We start from the raw sequence: 22,092 nt of genomic DNA on the forward strand, positions 1-22,092 counted from the left end.
TACTCCAAATATTCTAGTGCCTGGTCACATGTCTTTATGGCCTTTTCCTATGGCAAAAATCTGATTTTCATTGACCTTTTAATTAGATCTGGAGCTCCAGGGAAGTTCTGAAACAGGGCGAGTAATGTCTGAGAAAATGTCCTCCTGCCTGCTGCCATTTAAAAGGAAGTGCAGTGAAGAGAAAGATGTGCCACACCTATGCTTAAAGTAGCTGTTGCTATCTGAACTCTTGAAATTGAAAAACAGTTCAGGGTATTTATACGCAGAGTGTTGCAGCCTTGAGCCTTTATAAGAAAATAAAAAAAATCAGGTGCAGTTCTGTAGCACTTAGCTGATCTAACGCCCTTTCCCCTTAGTCTTGTATTTCCTTGTTTATGGTGTTGATGTGGCTGAGAACTGAAGTATCAGGAAAAAGGTAATTCTCATTTGACTCTGCTCCCTTACCCAGCCTTCCCTGCAGGTGCCTGGGTGTTAGCACCAAGGCAGGTCACCTCTGCAGCCGCTAGGCTGCTGTGAAGGCTGTGAGCATCCCACCTCACCTTGGTCTGTGCTACCTAAGATGATGGCCTCTGCAACAGTGCTGCGCTCCTTTAGCCTTCTTGCTGGCGCTGATGTAGCAGCCTCTCCCAACCCTTCAGTGATGATGATTCAATTGTTGAACTACAGGTTGATAGTTACATTATGTGTCTTGGTAGGCTGGGTTTCTGCTGGTTTAGTGAGAAGAATCAGGTCAGTGAGGTGAGACCAGCTGATGCAAGGAAGAGAGCAGATCTGTGAAACTGCCCCTCTGGTCACAGCAGTCCAGTTGTGTCACTGAACTGCATCTTTGCATCACTCTAAATTTATAAGCAGAGAAAAAGGATACCTCATAAGGTGGATTTCTCTATTGTCACTGTAAGTGCATTTGTACATGGTGCTTTGTCAAGAAGAGCTTACTAATAGAAGCCTCTAACCTTTAAAATAAAGGAGGTGGCATGTGGTAAATATAGCACTAATGTAAAGTATGAATCGTTCTGTTATATAATGCATGTATTAAGTTTTTAGTAACTTGAGAGAACATCTTGCATATATCTGGAGAAAACAATAGATGTGCATTTACTGTAATCAATTGATAAAACAGTCATGCCGCTTGTCTTGCAAAGTTTTACTGTTAAGGTCATATAAAGCACGCTGTCAGAAAACTAGAAATTTCCTTATACGTTGATGATGTAAGTGGCTTCATTAATGTAAGTGTATGTAAGTTTATATCAGCACAGTGTGGTCAACAGACTGGAATTGTTTTATTTCTTAGTAGGGTGTGCAAGAGGTACTGGGTCTGAAATTGTTTCATTCATATGTTATTGAAATTTGGGTGAGCTCAAATTTGAGATTTTCTTAATCTCTAGTTTGAAAATATCTGAAAAGTGACAGTATCAAATGGTTTTTCTAAGAAGTTGTACTTCTCAGACTGTTCTACAAAAAAATTAACTCTGCTTTTTAGATTATTCATCATGCAGTAAAATAAGTGGATTTTAGCAATATTTATAACTGTTATGGAATGAAAGAAATTGAATCATTGAAATTTTACTGTTTGGAACTAGTGATTCATGTAGAAGCCAGAAACAATTTTTCTATTAAGAACGTGTTTCAATATGTGATCACCATTTGCTGTGGCTTAAATGGCCTCCCCAACACCTGCAAAATCTGGCCCTGGACTAGGAGTACAGAAAAATTCAGGTACAAAGAAAGCTGTATTAAAAAGAGACTGTATTCTGTGGTGTTTGTTGCCATCCATTTCTCACAATGATTTGACATGTATCTTGGAAGATCCTGTCCTAATGTGCTGTAGGTTGGCTAGGAACAGACTCTCGTGTAGCACTTGAGTGCTCACTGCGGTCCAAGGCATGTCCGCACCAATTTTAAAAAAGACCATTTTGCCCCTCTCCAGCCTTGTCCTGCTGCCTGCCTTGGGATGGGGCTGCAGTGTCGCAGCTGTGAGTCGCATTGGGTGAATGGTTCGGTGGGAGGGGATGGGATGGACAAGTTAGCTTTCACCTGGAAATGTTTTCTGGTTTGACATAGCACATGAACATTAATGATAGAGTGGAGTGTGGTGGGAAGGAACAAGGGGGAACTATTTCAGCAGCAGAATGGATTTCCTGGATTAAAGTGGTCATGTAGCTCCCCATTCAGTTGTCCCAAATGTCTGGGTTATCAGACAGTCACAGGTAAAATTTGTAATTCAAAGAGCCTGTATATGACTTGTTGGCATGGTGCATTGCCTTCGTGCTGACACTTCCAAAGTGTCAAACACTTATAGCTTTCCTTACCAAACAAAAGAATGTCTTAAAATCCAATTAATTATATATTAGGCAACAACAAACCTGTAACTCAACTTTTAATGCAAGTTTTACTTTAAATATTTAATCTCTTTGGACAACTGTTCCCTAGAACATCCTGAAACAAATGTCAATCACTGTGCTAATGAAGAATGATTATTTGAAAGCACTAAACGATACTAAAAACATTCTTTTGTTCTTACGGTCCATATATAATACAAATGTAGTTAATGTGTCTGTGAAAGATCACAATTTGTATTCTGCCAGTGCCAGGTCTTTCCCCCAGAACAATGCAGCTTTCAAAATAACATGGAAAAGGGCTCAAATACAGTGTACTCTCTGCTGTCAAGACATTGACTAAAAAGCACAGTGATAAAAGTTTGAAGCAAAGCCTGTTCTGAAGGTTGTAATTATAATAATAAAAACTGATCACCGGTATATCTGTTTTGCATATACGTGGGGCATGGTTTAGTGGTGGCCTTGGCAGTGTTAGGTTGATGGTTGGACTCGATCTTAAATGTCTTTCCCAACCTAAATGATTGTATGAGAAATGGGGCAGTGAGCTTCCTCCTCTGTTAGATCTCAGATACAAGCTTTCTCTCCCTTGTGCTTGCATCCATTGTAGCATTAGCATGTGCCATTACCTTTAGGTCTGATTGGTTTTTATTTTACCTAACCATTATTTTTCCATAGGTAAGCTACTCTCTTATATGAGTACAGCAAATAGTTATTTGGTGTTTGTTCCTGGTTGTGTAAGCCAGCACTTACTTCCTCTTGCCTGCTAGGACTCTGTTGCCATCTAGTTCTTAGACAAGCACGGTGGCTTTCACAGGAGTTAAATTGGCAAGATATTTTGAGGCTTGGACTACTCAGAATCATCTACGTGTTCCTCAGTATTTGTACAAATATAGAGTATTTGGTGTCCTTTCATTGTAAGCATGAAAAGCATCGAATGGGCTAGTTGGGCAGATAGCCAGGTATTAAATGCTGGTGGTAACATTCATCAATGAGCTGGCAAATGGTAGCATATTGCTGCGGACTGAGTCCGATGTGGTATTTGCTTCTAGGGCTTCCCACACAAAAAGACTAACAGTGAACACAGGTGGTGGTTCAAGGTAAATGCCTTGCTCTTCTGCTGGCAAATTTAGTGATGCTAATTGGATCAGCACCAGAACTACTACTCAGTATTTTCCTTCAAAATATTTCCTGATGCCATTAGCCTTTAGCATGGTAACAATTTTTTTCGTGTAGTTACCACAAACTAGTATACAAATTTGAAATGCCAGCATCAGTGCTTCCGTAACTAATAATACTGTTGCTCATGGATCAAAATGCAGAAGCTATGAGCACTCAGTCTTGGTTTATGCCTAAAAGTAGTAATGGTTTTATCCTTTTAAACCTTTGAGGATTTTGCATGTAATTATCTAATCCAAATCTTGTCCAGACTCATGGTTCTCTTAAGTGCCAGCAAGTGGCCACATATGTCAGAAGGCTTTCAAAAAATGAAGCAAAATTCAGAATCATGACTGCAAATGAGTATCTTTCTGTGCTACTTCTTGGAGTATTTTAAAAAAACATTTCTATACCAGATTAAGTATCACAATACAATATTTAATTTAATAATAGTTACCGCTTTTTCTCTTGAAAAATGCTGGCAGTCAGCCTCAAGAAGATTCAGACTTTCTTGGTGTTGTATTATGTATATGATTGTTTCTACTGGCATTTCAGTTCAGATAAATACTGCTAGAAGAGAACATGTTAATATTAGGAAGTACTGACTAGCCAGGCACTATAGAGTGCTGGATGGCCTTGCTCGGGAGACACAGGGGATTCTGACAGCATGTGAAGCAGTGTCCTGTACCAGGAGAGTGTTCTGCGAGGGCTGTTAACGCTTTGCAAGAGGTAGCCAGGTTGTGCTTCACAGGTTTTTAACCCAGTGGAGCTTGTCATTGTAATGATAACCAAAGTCTTGCACCACTGAATTAGTCTAATGGATGTTGATGAATGATGAAGAATCAGATCATTGAGCAAGAGGCAGACAGAGTAAGTGAAGTGCGCATATGTATGTTATAAATACAGGTGGGAGAGCATGGCAGAAGTCAAAGGCCTGGCAGAAAATGCGTCAGAGAATACAGAATGTGTCACCTTTTGCTTGTAAACAGCAAAACTTTGGTGAAGTTTGGCTTCCTGTAGCATTGGGATCTATCTCCTCTACTGGGCCCAGTGGAGTAACACCCTGCTCTTCCTGCCCTGCTACCTTCCCTTTTCTGCTGTATGCATCCTTTCGTCCATCTTCCGTGTCAGTATCGCTCTGCTGTCCTGTCTCTCCGTGACTAGGGCCAGCGAGGTGTGTCCGCTTTGCACCTTAGTGTGTGCCGGTTGCCCAGCTGAGCAGCTCGTTGCTGTATTCCTGCTGCAGCCTTTCCCTTGGTGGAGATGATGCTGTGGGTGTCTTCGCTGTTCACTGCCAGGTTTTTTATAAAACTTGTAGCAGCTTGGTTTCTTTGGACAACTTCATGAAATTTGGTGAAGAGGATATTAAGGGTCTTTACTGGGATCAGAAAGTACTGGGTGGGAGGAATGGACTCGGGACTGCCAAACGGTGTGATCACACATACCTTATTTATTTCCTTAGGAAACCAGACTGAAAAAAAAACCCCAAAAAAACCAACCAACAAAAAAAAACATTCACAGGGTGGACAGTAAGAGGAAACAGGCCAGTACAGGAAAAGGGAGGCAAGGCCTATAATTGGAAAAATTAAGACTGGAGTCAACAAAGGATGGAAGAATTAACAAAAATTTACATTTCTAAAACACAGGGAAAATTTCACAATCCAGTAGCAAGAGGATTGTACTTCTTTAAAACTCAAGTGTGGGTTGTAACAGGTATTTATCACCCTAGTAAGCAGGTTGGGGCTACCTGGGTGTGGGTATCTCCCAAGACATGTATACAAGCACCAACTTGTTAAACCTGCCAGCCTACTGTTTTAGTAGCAATATCAGAGGAATGCCGTTTCTTTGAAAAGGGTGCACAAAGGGCAAACAAGTTACTTGATTTCTAGAATGTCGGTTAAGAGGGATGGTTGAGGGAAATGGTAAAACTTGCTGTTCTTTCATGTTCTTATTCCAAAGAAAACATCTTAAATAAAATATTGGATCTGCCTGGTGGGAGTATGGCTCCACAGACAATTATCTGCGTCATTTTGTTGTTTCCCTGACATTAATATTTTGCAATTCACATAGTTTCCTACCACAACGTTTTGTAAAGGGGATGAGTAGATAAAGGGAGCGTGGTGGCAGATGAGTTTCTGTATGACCAGACAGCTGGGACATACCTTCTGGGTAGATCTACTTCAGTGTTATGATTGTGTTATATAATGACTTAAACCCCAAATCACTTTGAAGATCAGTTCTGAACTGTGAAACTGTCCAGTGCAGGGCTGTCCAGTATAATGAATAGGTTGTCCAGAGGGGCCACAGAAGTCTCCATCCTTGGAAGTTTTTGAGACCTGACCAGGCAAAACCTTGACTAACCTGGTCTGAAATCAATATTAACTGTGATTTGAGCAGAAGATTGGACTAGAGAGCTCCTGAGGTCCCTTTCGACCTGAATTCTAAGTCTGTGTGTTATTTTCTTGCAGTTGTCACATTTATTTAAAACTTGAAGCTGCCAATGATACAAAACATCAGATGTTCTTGAACATTTGGCAGCTTCAACTCAGTGATTTTTTTTTTTTTTTTGTGACTTAATTTCTGGAAACTTGCACTGCCTAAAAAAATATGCAGGAGTCCTCAAATTAGAGTCACTGGGTAACTCCACCACTGAAGCAGTAGTTATGATAAACCCAGCCAGTCATCTTCTGTCTGCTGTAATGTAAAGGTGCTAGCTTTTGTGATTCCAGATAGTAAATTATTGACATAATCTGAATGGTTCAGAATCTGAACAGAAAGTAAAAATCCAAAATATACCTTAACATTTCTCATTTTTAACCACATTCTAGCTTGGTAAAAGTTCTCCTACTATTTTTTTTGAGGGTGATGTTGAATACTTCCCTGTCTTGCTTTCAGAAATGAGGGAGAATTTGGCATGTGCTTCCAATCTTGACAGAGGCCACTTTGCATCCATTTGTGGGATAGCAACGCAGAGTGCCCACTTTGCCATGTCAAATTGTCTCTGCTGACATTTCCTGCAACTCTTACTCATTCTGAAACAGTCTTCAAATATCTTTTATCAGGTGACATAATACAAATTGACTGCAGTGTAGATGCGCCAGCTCACAAACCTAAGTCAGAAACCTAGTTACCTATGACTATGCTTCAAATTATGTTTTCAAATTATTCAGATTGATGTTTTCTTTTTGTGCAAATGAAAAATCCTAATCCTGTCTATCACGGGAAGAAGATAATATGATTGGAATAGAATTTGTTTGTGGGTGGAGAATTATGTCTTTCATACATACCCTGGTTTGCGATGAAGTATTAAATGCTGGCATTTCACTTCCTGTTATGAATATTGATCAAAACATTGACTGTTACTGTTTTGTATTATATTTTGAGAGCATACGTTTCTTGGCTCCTTAAAATTAGTTGGTTTATACTTTTCTTGTATGGCCTTATGGAGAACACCCTTCTTTCAAACAAGTGTAAGTACAATAATGCAAAATCTGCTTGAGAGAAAACAGTGATGCATACAAATATATTGCACATAGAACACCTATTCCAAATTCTGATTACAGCCTCACAGTCATGAATAAACAAACTCTTGCAATTACTCTCAGCTAATGTTACCCTGACAACAGTATATATAACAAAATTCAGTAATCACTGCCAACAAACCCCCCAGCACAGCTAATGCATCTGTTTGCCAGGATGAAATGCTTTCATTAAGTATTAAATCAACTCCAGATCATAAGTCCTGCTTTTAATATTAGGATCAAAACTAATCAGTAAAGTGTAATTATTTATTCCAGTATATGGAGAGAAGTTTGCTTTGAGTTCCCTCTTTATAAAATAGTGGTATGTGAAAGGAGAAGCTGGAGGTTTTTATGTTTTTATATATATCTATATACACATATTTACATGGAGTTATATAGTGGTGGGTATATCACTTGGCATCATTCTGGCAAGTACAGCAAACAGCTCTCTGATAGGGTGCAAGTTTCTGCTCACTCAATGTTGTCAGTCCTGTGCATGCTACTGATCTGGGTATTAGAGGGCTGAGGAATGGCAGCCTCCTGGGAGGGAGCAGGAAAGCAAAGTGGAAATATTTTTTGATTTAACTTACTTAGAGGTAAAAATTTTGCAGTCCAGTACTTAAAAGCATTCAGTCATATCCCAGTGTAAATGGAGTTCTACTCTGAAATGACGATAAGGCAACTATTGGTTTGAATCAATTACTGGTGTGCTGTCTCCTGTGACCTCTTATCTGCTGCATAACCTCTGTTGTCATCTGTGATGATGAGATTCTGTGGATATTAGGTTTTATTTTCAAATTTAATTTACTTTTAAGGAATCATAGATGCCTTGACAAAGACTTAATTCTTTCTGTTTTGGAGGAAGTCCTATCCAGTTTAAAATTTTTCTGTACATTCAAATATTCATGTTTGGTACGTAGCTTTCCAAGAGAGACCGCTGAGGTTGCCGTGTTTCTGAACACCAACACCTGCTAAATACTAAAAGCCAACATAGTTAAGTGCATAAATAGCAACTTCCTTCTAGGAGGGAATACTTTTTCTCATTTACATACATTAAAGTAATTAATTTTAATATGTAGGACTTCATTGACCAACTGAGATGGAAAAAGCAGGACCAACTTAGGACTCTTGAGGTTTTTGAATTGAAGTGGTGGTCTTGCAAATCCTTCCTTCTTCAAGGATACAATTCCTAGAAAGATAGTCTTAATACCCTGCTCTGCAGACACCGTTTCTTCTGTTTACTCAGTTCTGCTTGAAACATAATATTTGTTATCTTTTCAAATATAAACTGAAATTAATTCACTTGCCTCAGTACAACTTAATACATTCCTAAACTGAATCCCAGTTTTAGCAAGGTGAAATTTGATACATTTCAAAGCAAGAAAAACTGTAGACAAAATAAAATATTTTGTCACCGGTTGACAAAACAAGAAAAAATGTTTTCTAAGTGTACAAGACAGCTCAAACTCGCATAGGTTTCTGACTTCCTACTCTGAAAATTGATGGTGATCAATTTACAGCAGCAGGGATTTTTATAAATACTTAAACCAATTATTTTGGTATTCTGTTTACTGACTAGAATTATTGCTAAAATTGGTTATTCCTTTTAAAAAAAATAATTGTTGTGTTACTATCTCCCAGAAGTAAAATTAACAGAATTTCATTTCCCCTCCCCTTGAATTTTAATAACAGAAGCTGAAGTTCTGCAAAATTAGTCTAATGATCCGTGTTCTGTAATAGCGAACCATAGCTTGATAACGGAACTTTCACATTTATTTGTTGTCTGTAGTTGCATTTCCTCAAATCTGTCCTGACTTGATGGGAAGGGAAGGATGCAAAAGAACCTTGCGAAATAATTGGTATATGTCACAGCTGTCAGCAGTGGTATTTACTTGTCTAGATGTCTGATTGGACTGGTGTAGGTCTCTAACTGGTTTGAGTCAGTGTTGCTGGGTAGGTCTGTTAAAAAAATGTGGAGTTTGGGGATGATGGTCTCAGTGGGCTTGTGATGGGGGAGACTGCGGTAGGCATTTCTGCCCTGCCTAAATGGGGAATCTAGCAAAAAATCTAGTAGAGTCTCATTCTTAAATTTCATGCTTTGGACAGAAAATAAACATCCAGTGAAAGGGGTATTAACGTGTGGAGGAAACCTTTTCGGTAACACCTTTCCTAAGTACAAAGAAGCAGCATGGCTATTCTTTAGTGCAGCTATTTTTTCATTTTACTGTTTATATGAATTTTTGCTGGGAGGTTTTCAGTCTTTCTTGGTTAGACTTCATGCTGAAGTCTGTAATCTTCAGAATTCCGTATCTTCTGTGTGTCTGTAAAGTTTGGTTTGTTTGTGTCAGCATCTGAAATAGATGGTCAAGGCAGTGACCCCTCTTGTAGGGATTCTGTTTGGCTTATAACTCATTAGCTTAATTGTAGTGTAAGGTGAGGTAAAACAGGAGTCTGGGCTGAATTACAAGGAGTAGTTCTGTGATGTTTTATTCAGTTGCAAATGGGGAAAATACATGTGTTTAAAAACTTCAATCTGTAATGTTTGTGATGAGGTGAAGAAAAGCAATCTTTTGTGCTTAGAAGGGTAAGCTTCTGACTTTGTAGACAGTGTGCTTGCTTTTGTGCAGTTTAGCTTGTACCAGTTACTGATTTGGTCTTCATAATCAAACTAGTGAATTGTAACAAATGTTGTATCTAAACATTAATCGTCTTCCTGTGATATGCTAGAAATAAATAAAATACTCAAATGGGTATTGGAGAGGAGAAGATTGATGGTATCTGCAGGTACAGTGGAATTTATCAACCAGATATTTTGAGAAATGTCTTGAATCCAGTGGAAACAACAGAACAAGGTGTAGGTTAGTTAATTGCTGGATATCTTTTAGGCTGCAGCCCTTCCACACTTGGTCTAATTGAGATCTGGTGAATGTTGCTTAACAGAAAAGATAGTTCAAAGTACAAATCTGAAATTAGCCACAGATCTTGTGGAAAATGGCTTCATTGCTATTGAGTGGGTTGTTAAAGCTTTAGCTGGTACTAGCTGAAATAATAAAAAGTAAAGCTGAGCTCTGCTTAAGAAGAGAATTATTCTAGTGGCTCAAGGATAGGACAGATTTTATCTGGGGTTTACCAGTTATGAATTGGCTCTCTCCCTTTCACATGGTCTTTCACTCGTTCACAAAACCCTGAAGAAAGGGGTGGAAAAATCCTTCTGAAAGACTACTTTGCTTTTTACTCACTGGCAACAAGGCATAACCAGTCATAGGATTGAACTTGTTTAAAAGCTCTAAGTGTTAGTTAAATAGGGTAATTAATATTTTTTTCCTTCTATAGTTCTAATAGTAGTTGAAAAAATACTGCATTGGGTATGCAATATGAGTACTTTTGACCTCTGGTTTATGTATTGTTTTGGCTTACAGTATTTCTTTTCATAATTTATTTTTTTTTTCCCTCTTAAACAGCAAGACCATTTACAAAATTGGTAAAGGAAATGCAACTCCACCGAGATGACTTTGAAATTATAAAAGTGATTGGAAGAGGTGCATTTGGTGAGGTAAGAGATTTTTATTCTCAGTTGCAGGAATGTAACTTGCATCCTTTCTGCATCCGATTTCTTGCTACAGTTGACCTGTACATGTCCTAAAGACAAAGGATTCACACAGATGTGTTGAAATACTTCCAAATGTGGCACGTAGCTCGGTACCATTGAAAGGTCGCTTTGAAGCAGGGTACTTAGTGTCCAGTCCTGCCATTTCTGTGACTAGCACATTTTGACTTCAGTGTAGCAAAACAAGTGTCTCTTCAATGTGTGTATGATCAGGGTGGTCCCACCTAGCAGCTGCACAGCTGAATTAGGAATCTCTTCTCCCACTTGCCATATGTACTCTTGTGTGCTGCTGTAATTTAACACAGAATTGGGCTGCTTCTATGGTAGGAAAGTGGAGGCTGCCTCACCCATCTGCCTGTCTCTGTAGCAATCTGGTAATGCAGAAAGATGCATTTGGCTGCCTCAAAGGCTGTTCCCTGTCATCTTTGAAGATCAAAGGCTGCTGGATCTGTTTTTTGGACAGCAAGTTGAATCATGCTGGGATGATAGGAACGCCTTGTGTTTTGAGGACTCGCCAGTCCCAGGACCCTGAACTGAAGCTTTACTTCTTAATATGCTTGATGAAAGTCTCATCAGAAGTCTGATACGACTTGCCACTGGCAAAAGCATTCATGAGCACTTCCACTCCAGTAGGCACAGGATACATGAGACTTCTGGAGAATGTCGCAGGCAAACCTTTCAGCATTTAAGTATGTGTAACTAAAGCCATGGCTATCAGCAACAGAGAATTTCTAGAATTAAAAAAAGCCTTAGATTTCTTTCAGGAAGCTTCTTTTAAGTAGTGCTACACTAAAGCCAAATGTAGTGACAACCATTAGCAGCTCACTTCAGCCCATTAGCACTTGGTTGCAACTGCTGCTGCCAGTGGCTAAGGCTAGGCTTCCTTATCTTCATCTCGTGTAGTCTCCACAGGGAGCAGGACTGTGCGCCATGCAGGACTTTTCTTCAGACCATGGTGTGCCCTGGACACATCCAGCTCTTTTGCATAGGGTTTGATTGTGTGACAGAGATATCACAGGCAGTCCAGAAACTAAGGCAGAAAAATGCCGTGACTATACTTGACCTAGGTTCAGAAAGCAGTGAGGTTACCATGTGCATATGCATGTGGTAGCGGGTGAAGTAATAGCTTTATATCCACATAATTTTAAGCTACTTCAGAGACTGCTTTTGAGGAAAGTGGACACCTAGGATGGAAATTAGTGTTTCAAGAACATCTCTTCATCTGTACCATCATCTAGTGATGTTATGAGGTATCGTGTAGTTCACACGTGATTATCACGAGCACACTGCTGAAGGAACCGGAGCATTTTAAGTAAAATGACCAGATAAATAGTAACATCTTGACTTGTAAGAAAAAAGTTCACTTTCCAGTGGATGTTGGACTTAAAGAGTTGCAACATATGTTACAAAAAAGGAAGTGTTATCTTAGGGTAGTGGAAATAGTGCATCAAAATCAGTTGGTTGTTTCATTTGAATGTTTGTTTTCAGCTGGTGTTTATTATTTGAATGTGGCTTTTGGAGAGAAAAGTTACTGCAAAGAGTTTGGCCGGAAAAAGCAGAAATGGGAAACACTTTGTAAGTCTAAGAAAGGACTTAAAGCTGCAAATTAAGCCCAGAAAAGAGGTTTGAGGAGAGAGGTTTGTGAGTGGATAAAAGGCATAGAAAATCAAGACAGTAGTAGGTATCTGTCTACCTCTCCATTAGGGTTTTGATTCAAAGCAGTAGCACAGTTTTGAAGAGACTGCCCCCACTTACTGCAGAATGATTTTGCTGTGCATAAGCTGCATTTCTTTTGGAGGAAAGTAAACCAGAACCTCTGTGCCAGGTGTGCACCAAATGTGCTTCTGGCCCTAAGGATTACATAAGAATCAATCACCGGGTTTGACTCTCCGAACAGTTTCAAAGCATGTTTGGTCCAGGAGACCAGGGTAGATATTGTCTGAAGCAAAATTCCTGAACTGCGCACAGTATGGATGGGAAGGCTCAGCACAGGCTACTTTCATCTGTTCTTGGCTTGCTGTGCCAAATTACTTGCTATAGTGGCTGTGACCACTGATACCTAAAGAATTTTAGATTAGTGTTTTGGCAGTTTCTCTTCTGGTTGGATTAGAAATGGTTTCTGGATCTTCTCAGAACTAGACTTGTGAATGCTGTAGCTATCAAAAATGGGAACACTTTATAGCGACTTGTAGATGGAGTCAGTGTTGGGAATGCCTTCACACAGTATAACTTTAAGGAATGGCTGTTTTCCATAGTATTTGTTCTGTTCTTTTTCAAAAAGATGCTCTTCTCCCCTTACAGAATTGACCAACTGGAAATCTCAGTACAACAGCAGAAGAAGCATTTATGTGAACTTCAGGAGACTTCGGTTTATACTTGCTAGGAGGTTTAGAATGACCTTTCTTAGCTTTGGATCAAGAGTCTTAAGGTGTTTGAAAGATACACATTCTGGCTGGAAACTTGGATTAATAGTGTTTGGAGTGCCTGAATTAACAGTGTCTTTCATAGTCTTTCATTTGGAAAAGCATGGAACTTTTAACTAAAGCAGTTTTTTACATCCCATCCAGCCCAGTGGAAGTGAACTTTCACAGAAGTGAAATGAGAAAGTATTTTAATTTCATCCTTCTGTTAGAGCTGTGATTGCTCACAAAGTCAGTGGGGCTAGTTATCTGTCAGTTTCATGTTGTCTTGTCCATCTTTTTAATTACAGAAGTTTTAGTTTATAGTTGTAGCAGCTTGGAAGTTGTTGGATCAGTTTAAATTATGCAGGAGTCATTGATTTGAAGTTCATTATACTTTAATCCCACTTGCCAGAGAAAATTTAATGCTTTTTGCTTATGAATGAATCCTTTGACCCTTGTGTATACTGCACTGCTGTAACTGCCAAATAATTATAGGCATTATAAAATTGTTATTATATAAAGGTTGACATTCCATAATAAGAAAATAAAATCTAATCTGTTGAGAGGGGCTTGTGGCATCTGACTTGTATGAAGCAATGCTTCAGAAAATGGAACGGGGGAGCTGTAAATAATTTTTCCATAGTATATTCATACATACATAGGAACTATGTTAGAAATTAGATGATGGAATTCTAGAGGTTATAAGATTATTCATTAGTTCTTGTTTTAAAAAACAGCAACACCCAAACACAACTATCTGCTGGAAATAAATTTTAGAAATATCTATTAAATATTTGTTAGAATGCTTAAAGAAATTAATCAGAATTAAACTAAACATATTCCTATTAGAATTAAGTAGTTTAAATGCTGAACAGCTAAACAAGCCAGACTTCAAAAAGGATGAAAACTACATTCCATTCTTCTCAGTTCAGCTACTGTTTGGAGAATGCCAAGGGCTTTAGTCTTACCAAAGAAGTTTTGCACAAATCAGTAGCTTTGAAGAAAGAGAGCTTAAACAAAGTAAAGGCATGATATTAGTTATTAGTCAGGATTAGTGGTTCATTTTTGCCACACAACATATAAGCCAAGCAAACATGGTCTTTGACTGGAGAGAGGATTGAGACCACGTGAGCTTGTCCCTGTGAACACAAGTGCAAAATCAGTATCTAATTTAAGGCAGATTGATATAATCACCGGTACATATCTGTACTGGCATGTCAGTGCCTTTTTCTTTTTTTCTTCTTTTCAAACCAGCAGAGCTCAAGCTGGTTCTTTACACTTTTTCCAGCAATATGAGAACAAAACCCAGCTGGTAATCCAAAGCCACCTGAGTGAAAGTTTTTATAGCATGGGAGATCTGAGAAAGGAAGAAGAAAAAAATGTTTCTTAAAGCTCTTATTATGCTGGGACAGAAATAGCCTAGCTCAGAACCTAGAGGTTTCTTCTCTAGCTACGTGCTAAAACACGCAATTCTCTTTTTCTCATGAACTAAGCCAGCCACTTTGCATGCAGATAAACTGAATGTCTGAATATCTTTTACAGCAACCTTTAAGGCTCTGACTCCTGGAGTCACTGGCTTGAGAACATAATCTGATTTTTTCAGAAGTTTCATAGTTATGAAGAAAAGTATGAAATGTTCTTTGAGTACAGAACAGCGTATAATTTGAAATGCTAGCTGTAAGAAGGATAAACTACTCGTGGCTCTTTCCCATCTCCTAGGGTATATTTACCTGGGTGTATACCCAGCTGGATGGAACATTTTTGTGAGTGCCCCAATGTTATTTTCAGTCTTTTTTGTGGATCATATCGTCAGATAGCTCATGCACAGAAGGGCAGCCTCCATGAGGAATAAAACTAATAATTAAGAAGTCCCCTGAAATAATATCAGAAATAAAATGGTTTTCTGTAATCCTAATTCTGATTTCTATTAATAAAAGTAATGTAGAAGTCTGTCTTTGTAGACAAGAATGAGTATGTTCTGTAGGGTGATATTTGTTGTTAACTAGTGAAAATACACGTTTTAGGAGAAGATTTAAAGTATATGAGCACACAATGGAAAACTCCTCCAGCTTTTAGACTTTTAAAAAACCCCACCAAAACAAAAACCTGAAACCTACCTATGGCTTGAAGTTTACATGTGCCTGATTACTCCTTCCATCTAGGAACACTGTGGACCATTATTTGAAATGAAATAATGTCCTGAGAACCAGTGCTTGGTGGGATTGTGCTTATCTGAGAAACTTAGGCCAGTTTAAGGAGTTCTTTCTGTGTGCTTGGTGTTCGCATGCCACAGGAACTGGGAGTACTAGTGCTACAGGACGGTGGGAGGGATAGGAGGGGGGTCGCATGTATGGGGACTGGCTCTAAATCCATGCACTTGCTCCTTTGCAAGCATCACCTGACCTCTCAGCAATGTACTTGTAGGTCTTCAAGGTTACTTTTCCTTGTATACAGGACCATTTAGGCACACTGCTGTAGATTAACTCACTTCAGTGAAGAGCAGTTGTTGAAGGAAGAACCGTATCAAGATGTACCATGTTTGAGAACTTGGATTGTATAACGTGGCTGACACCTCCTGGAAATTTGGCAGCATGAGACTGGAACAATTGCTTTCCTTCCCTTGTTTGTTAGTAAGGATTTCTTGAATGAGCAACGCTTACTGCGGTTCCAGCAGAAGGGTGGAACTGCTAGGTCTTGCTTAGCACAAAAATAACTAAAACTCTTAATGTGCCCCACCTAAGTATTACTGCTCTGGATGGATTAGAAATACCTTTGCATGTAAATGATGTTCTGTACAGACTTGATCTGTGTAGCGTTTAGTAACAGCACATGTCACCTCAACTCAGGATGCTTAGTCAGAGTCATAGCTGGAATCAACAGATGTAAAAATGTGTTTCCAGAAGAAAATAAATAATGAACGAGAGAACAGGGCTGATCCCCTGTGTACCACAGGTTTCTGATAAATTACGTGGTTCGCAATGAGAGAGATACTGGCTAAGGGTGCAGTGAGACTCAAAAGTGAATATGCAAAACCTAAGCTTTCTGCGGACAGTCGTGCTTGGCAGTGAGATGCAGAGCTGTTTGTGCCTTTTCCACCTTGTAATCACAGCTGTAGGGTATCCAGTTTAATGTTTTTATGTACACATAGAAATTAACCCGGGGCACAGTGAGCCTGCAGACTGCAATTAAGGCTATCTCACCTATTCAGAAGGTTTGGGGATTGGTATTGGGTACCCAGCAGGGGCCGTACCTTCCTACATTGTAGATTTAACAGAATTCATAAGTACTGCACACAACATATGACACTTCTCATCCAGCTATTCAAAGAGTCAAAGCATTCAGAATGCAATGCAGAAGAAATTTTTAATTAGCACTGCTTTTCTATAGTACGCTCTTCACACACACAAAAAAATCAAAGCAAGCTATTTTCTGCTGTGGAAATGAACGAAGAAAGAAGCTGCTTTGTTTGGAAAATGCCTCAAAAGAGCTGGTTGCTATCTGGGTCCTCCCCAGCTCTGTGTCTGTTTGTGTGGCAGCAGCAAGTTTCTATGGTGACAGGCAGGTTGCAAGGAGCTGGAGAGACACAGCTCATTGTAGTGCTGCTGCTGGACCAGCCAGTTGTCTCTGCAGCCACTCCCCCCCCGCCCACCCCCCGATTGCTAAGGAAGAGCTTAGGTGTTATTCGAGGCCTTATTCTTCTTTTGCAAAACCTTTCTGGCTGGCACTTGTGATTTCTTATATATACAACATGAAGATCTGCACCGTGTGTTCAATAAAAATAATAATAAAAAAGATTTTACTTTGGAAACGTGCACCGTGGCATGTGAACCCTACCAAAAGGCACTCTGGTTGCTCATTTTAAATGTAAAATAGACGTAAAAAATCTGATACAGCAGTCCAGACCAGTTTTTCCTCAAAGATGCAGTATTAAAACTGTTAACTAATGAGCTACATATCAAAGACTTTTCATATCCAAGAGTATCAGGAGGATAAAGCAGTTCCTGCAGTGTGTTTTCAGTAGCTAGTGTCCAAGGTATCAATAGCATGAGACAGAAATAGTACAGCAGAAGTGGCATATACAAGCTTTAACTGAGGGAAATGACTGTAATATTCAATTATGAATCTGGTAATAAGACATTACGGATAAATTGTTTACATCTAAAATGACATTTTGTCTCTTCTCCTGGTTGAAAGGCTTGTCTAAAATCTCAGCTCAAATGTCTAAAGCCATTCCAAGTTCCTGCCAAAGGTTAATTCATGGTAATTTTACACGGGTTTATCCATGTAATTTTGTTGTCTGTTAGCCTAAGCAGATCTTTTATCTGCTGTTATCCTTATTACTAATGTCCGTCCTTCCAATTTTATTTGTAGGTAGCAATCATATCCACCTTTTCCTTTTTTTTTTTTTTTTTTTTTTTTTTTGAACAAGTAAAGCTTTTTCAATTCCCAGGTAATATGAGAGGCTCTTTAGTTCCTTGATGATCTCAATATCCTCCTTCACGCCTGCTCCAGATAAAGTTTATTTCTCTGAGGTGTGGCTCTGTGTGAAGTTACCAGTGAGTTTGTATTTCTACAAGGCAGTAATGTTTACCGATCATAGGGGTGTGTATCTGCCTATGAATTCCAGAGTTGTGTTTGTCTTTTTCTTAACTACCTGCTCTTAGGAGCTGATTGCATGAGAATTATCACCTCTATGTCTGTGTTCCTCTTCTTTTCAGCTGAGAACTTTTTGTGTTTGAGTTTCACCTTATTCTTGCAAGTCCAGTCCTTGAGGATGTTTTACCTGGAAGTTTAATGTGCCATGAACATGAATAGTGCCCTAGTTAGTTTTGTTTTTTTTTTTCTTTGATTTGAAAGTAATGTCAGCATGGTTTCCAAGAAGTCTTTTAGTTAACTATCTAATTGTTTTCTGGACATAGTCTTGCATTTAAATGATTTCTGTGCTTTCTTATATCATACTTACTGTTTACATGAAAGAAAATTTGTCACTTGATGCTGCTTACCAATGCTGATCGCATCATGCAAAGGGCAGAGTATGGTGGTGCGAAATTCTGTCATGTTTGTAGAGGCTGATTTGGCTCAGATTCCCACCCTGTGGGTTTTATCGGGGTGTGAGGGAAGGTGGAACTTGTCCTAGGATGGCTTTGCGCAGTGCAGACGTGAATGTCAGTATCAAGTGGGTCTTGAAGATCAAAATGCAGCAAAATACTTCTATAAAATGATTCAAGAAGCAATATACTAGTTCTCACCAAAGTCTAAAAATACCATTTTAGCTACACTGGTTCCTTTTTTCTTTTTTTTTTTTTTTTTTTGTTTGTTTTGTTGCAGTACAAGTGAAACAGAGCTTTGAGGCAAAAATTATGGGAAGAAAATGGATGGCAGAAGTAATACAAATCTGATAGGGTGTTGTGACATGTAGTTCCCACAGCTGGCTCTCACTCATGCTTTAGCCTCAGTCCTCATACATTTTTTTGATGTAAGTGTCTAAAGTTGGTTGAAGTGTAGGCACTAGGATTCATGAGGCCTTCTGAGGTCCGTGAGGAAACATACTTGATCTTTATTGCAGTGTCCTTGTTGCTGTGGATCTTGGGCATGACGAGTCACAGTGGCGGTAATCAAATGAGCTGGCAACAGCTTAGTCTGATACAGGCTTGCGTGGAAAAGGGGGGTTGCAGTGTTGGGGGAACCCCTGCGTCTGGAATTTTTCCTTATGAGTGTTTTAAGACTTAGTAAAGCAGAATCACCTAAATTTCTCTACCAAGCCACTCTGTGATTGTTATTTTGGAACCCCCGATTCTCAGTTGCAACCAAGCATAATGAGATGCAAGTTGGTTACGTTGTAATTGTCTTAATTTGACACAGGTATCAAAAGTAGTTGTTCTGGGTCAAAGGTGTGTGGATTAGTTAGCCTACATCCCATCCCTTTAGCTAGTTAGAGAGATGTAGGAAAAGAATCCAAGGACAGAACAGAGCTGAACCCAGCTAGCTTCCAGCAGCTGAGCGTTCAGGGGCTCCACAACACCTGGAACTCAGTGGTCAGTAGGCACTGAGACTTTGGCTGTGTGTGCTACTTGGGTATTAAGCATGTGATTAAATACTTTCTGTATATTTAGGTGTCCACAGCAGCCTGTGGCTAACTGTTGCCTAGCAGTAATGCTTCCTTAATCTCTCCACCTTTTTATTTGATGCTTTTCAATATCTGTGTTATGAGAAACAGCAAATAGTTGTTCTCCGTTCATCTTCTCTGCAACATTTGTGGTTTTGTGTGCCTGTCATAGCTGTTATCTCTTCCTGGCCTGGAAGAGATTAGGTTATTGAATTTTCTTCTTCAGAAGCTATTTTATACCTCTGCTTGTGCCTTTTTTTTTTCTTTCATTATCCTTAACATACTTCTTTTTTTTCTTTTTCTTTTTTTTAAACTTCTATTACAGTGTAAGTTTTAATAGCCTTGGAAAGGAAGAGTGAGCATCAAAATTAAATCCTGGTCTTTTACAGTCTGTGCATAACATGAGCACTGGTTTGGCCAGTAGACTTTTAAACTCTGAAGATGGAAGCAATGATTTTGTTCTTAAAGTAGACATTTGTAGCAGTGTAAAAATTTTTGGAATACCTCTGAACACCAAGTATTTTTCATTATGTTAGTGGATGTGGTAGATTGGTATGTAGTGTAGGAGCCGTCTTATTTAAAACCTGACATCTTGCATGGTTAGCACAATTGCAATACGAGAGGTTTGTTTGATCTTGCAAAGTGGTCAATGTGGTAATTGTAATTGAATTTGAGGTATGCCAGAGAAAGAGGAATACTTACAAAAGTAAGAAAAAACAACTACACCACAGCATCTCAGAAGCAGCCAAAGCATTACGTGACGAATGTAAACTTAGAAATACTGCTACCTGGTGAAGAAAGTAAAAGAAAGCTAACTTGAGGAAACACTGAGGTGTTCTATGGAACAAAGAGTGTGGGATTTTTTTTCAATATTGCAACAGTATTCTTGCTTTTAATGTTACTGAGTTTATCATGGCATAATTTATTTTGTGCTTCCCTGTTTCAGTTTAGAGAGAAATGAGGTTTGGGGTTTGCATTTCTATTTGTTTTTCTTCTAAAAAATCCAGATGATTAGAGTTGGTTGAGGAGTCAGGTCTAGTCAGGCCAAAATTCTGTTCTGTAAGGCACCTTCTGCACCTTTCGGTTTTCCTTTCAGAGATAAAATTATTGGGGAGCTACCTATTTTGCTTTATGATTGCATGAATTTTTCTGCTGGCACAAGAAGCTGTCCCACTGCCGCCCTTACAACTGAAGCAGCAGTGTGTTACTGGTGCCATAACTTGATAACCACTTAATGTGAAAACATGAGTCGACTTTCCTTTTATTAATTCTACTTTTTCTTCCACAGAAGACAATTGTCTTCCTCCAGAAAGTTTAAATTGGGCTTTTTTAAGCAGTCCTTTCAGTTGAAAATAAATAGTGCTAATATAGATAGCAACTGGGGAACTGCTAAATAGATCCTACAGATTTGGCTTCCTTTTTCTTTTCTTTTTTTTTTTTTTTCTTTTTCCAGGCCTGCTCTCATTTACTACTTTGTTCTAATGTTTGCACAGCTCCTCAGCTGTGCATGTCCTCCGTGACGCCAGGCTCAGTGACGCCAGGCTCACATCGTTCCTCAGCAGCTGAGCAGGCTTCAAACTTCTGCCATCCCGCAGTGCTTTCAGCGATGGCCTTAAATAAAGTGCAGTAAATGCATATCTGGGTTCTGATTTGTGCACTACATTTGTACTTAAATGGCTAAGCAGTTCTAATTTTGTGGTGTAATGAAACTTGAACATTGCGACTTCAGGGCTCAAGGAGCGATGCTTGCAAATTGCTTCTGCCCCGGAGCTTTTGTTCATCTGCAGGAGGTAAGGGTGCTCCGCTCTGGCCTGGCCCTTCAGTGGAGATGGGCATATTGCCAAAGGCGTCATGTTCTCTATGGAACAGAGTTTAAAATGTGTAGAGGGTAATGTCAGCATCTTGCAGTTTCTCAAAGGTTTTAATGTGCAGTTTGACTTACAGTGTGCCTTCAGGTGTATCAGGGTAATGATTCAATTAAAGTCTGTGGAGAGCGGCTGTTGCAAGGGTTTTAACTGCAAGGCCGTGATGAGGCTAGGAGCAAGGCTAAACGTTTTAGGCTGTTACTGAAAGTCAGTGTTGAACAGTTTCATATGTGCCAAGGAACCTCACATATTTGAGACTTTCTTGTCTTAATCCTCCTTCCCCCACGGCCCAAGCAGTGTCTGCAGGAGGTGGTTATAGGCCAGGAGACACTGGGATGTAGGGTAGCTGTGGATATTCTACATTGCTTACAGAAGCTGCTTCTTAACGCCGTGTCTTTCCCAGCTTGTGTTTAGGGCCAGATTCCTATGTCTTTCCTGTGATGGGTACCTGCTGGTCCCTTCCTTAAGGTGTGTTTCCCTTACATGACAGTGGGCAGGTGTCATTCATCCGTTACGTGACCCGGTGAGTGGAGCTTCACTCACTGTGGGGTGGAAAGCTTAGGTATGTGTCTGCAGAGTGAGATTTCTGTCTAAATAAGAATATCCCATTCTTGCGTTACTGGAGGGACAGTTGTCCCCGTGCCCCTCATCTGGAGTTTCTTTACTGGTAAGGTGCAGGGAGGTATTGTATTTCCCTCTTCCCTCAGGACTTCTGACTTTGTGTAGTGTTGCTCTGCTTGACATACTATTCCAACCTTGGTTTATAGTCAGCATCTTCCTAGAGATGCTGTAGCTCCTGAATCCCTTACAGATAAAGAGTTTTTAAGCAACAGAAGAGGCGAGCTGTTGTGATTTCTGTTAGTTTTCCCACTGCTATTCAGAGCTCTGTTGGAAGTGATGAAAGCTGGTTGGTTTTCCACTTCTGAACTAGAGACAAGCTGAGAAGCAGCAGAAATATTCAAGCAGTCCATGTATAGTCCTGTGAAAATGTTGCTGTCTTGGTTGCGATGCCTGCTTTTCTTTTGCCAACTGGAAGAATTTTGTGGAAATGATGGCTTTTTACTACAAGAATTAGTTTTGGTCTTGGAGAATACAAGTCT

General features: G+C 39.4%; 1 protein-coding gene across 12 annotated transcripts in view; it reads left to right on the top strand.

Annotated features, from left to right (window-relative positions):
• The window catches only part of CDC42BPB (CDC42 binding protein kinase beta), a 98,624-nt gene that overhangs the window by 18,000 nt on the left and 58,532 nt on the right, over nucleotides 1–22,092 (top strand). For all 12 annotated transcript variants that reach the window (XM_037396177.1, XM_037396181.1, XM_037396178.1 and 9 more), the window contains exon 2: nucleotides 10,474–10,565. In XM_037396177.1, coding sequence (XP_037252074.1) covers nucleotides 10,474–10,565 — 92 coding nt within the window. The remainder of the gene's footprint in view (nucleotides 1–10,473; nucleotides 10,566–22,092) is intronic.

The sequence above is a fragment of the Falco rusticolus genome, chromosome 7 (genome assembly GCF_015220075.1).
Source record: "Falco rusticolus isolate bFalRus1 chromosome 7, bFalRus1.pri, whole genome shotgun sequence".
Lineage (NCBI taxonomy): Eukaryota > Metazoa > Chordata > Aves > Falconiformes > Falconidae > Falco > Falco rusticolus.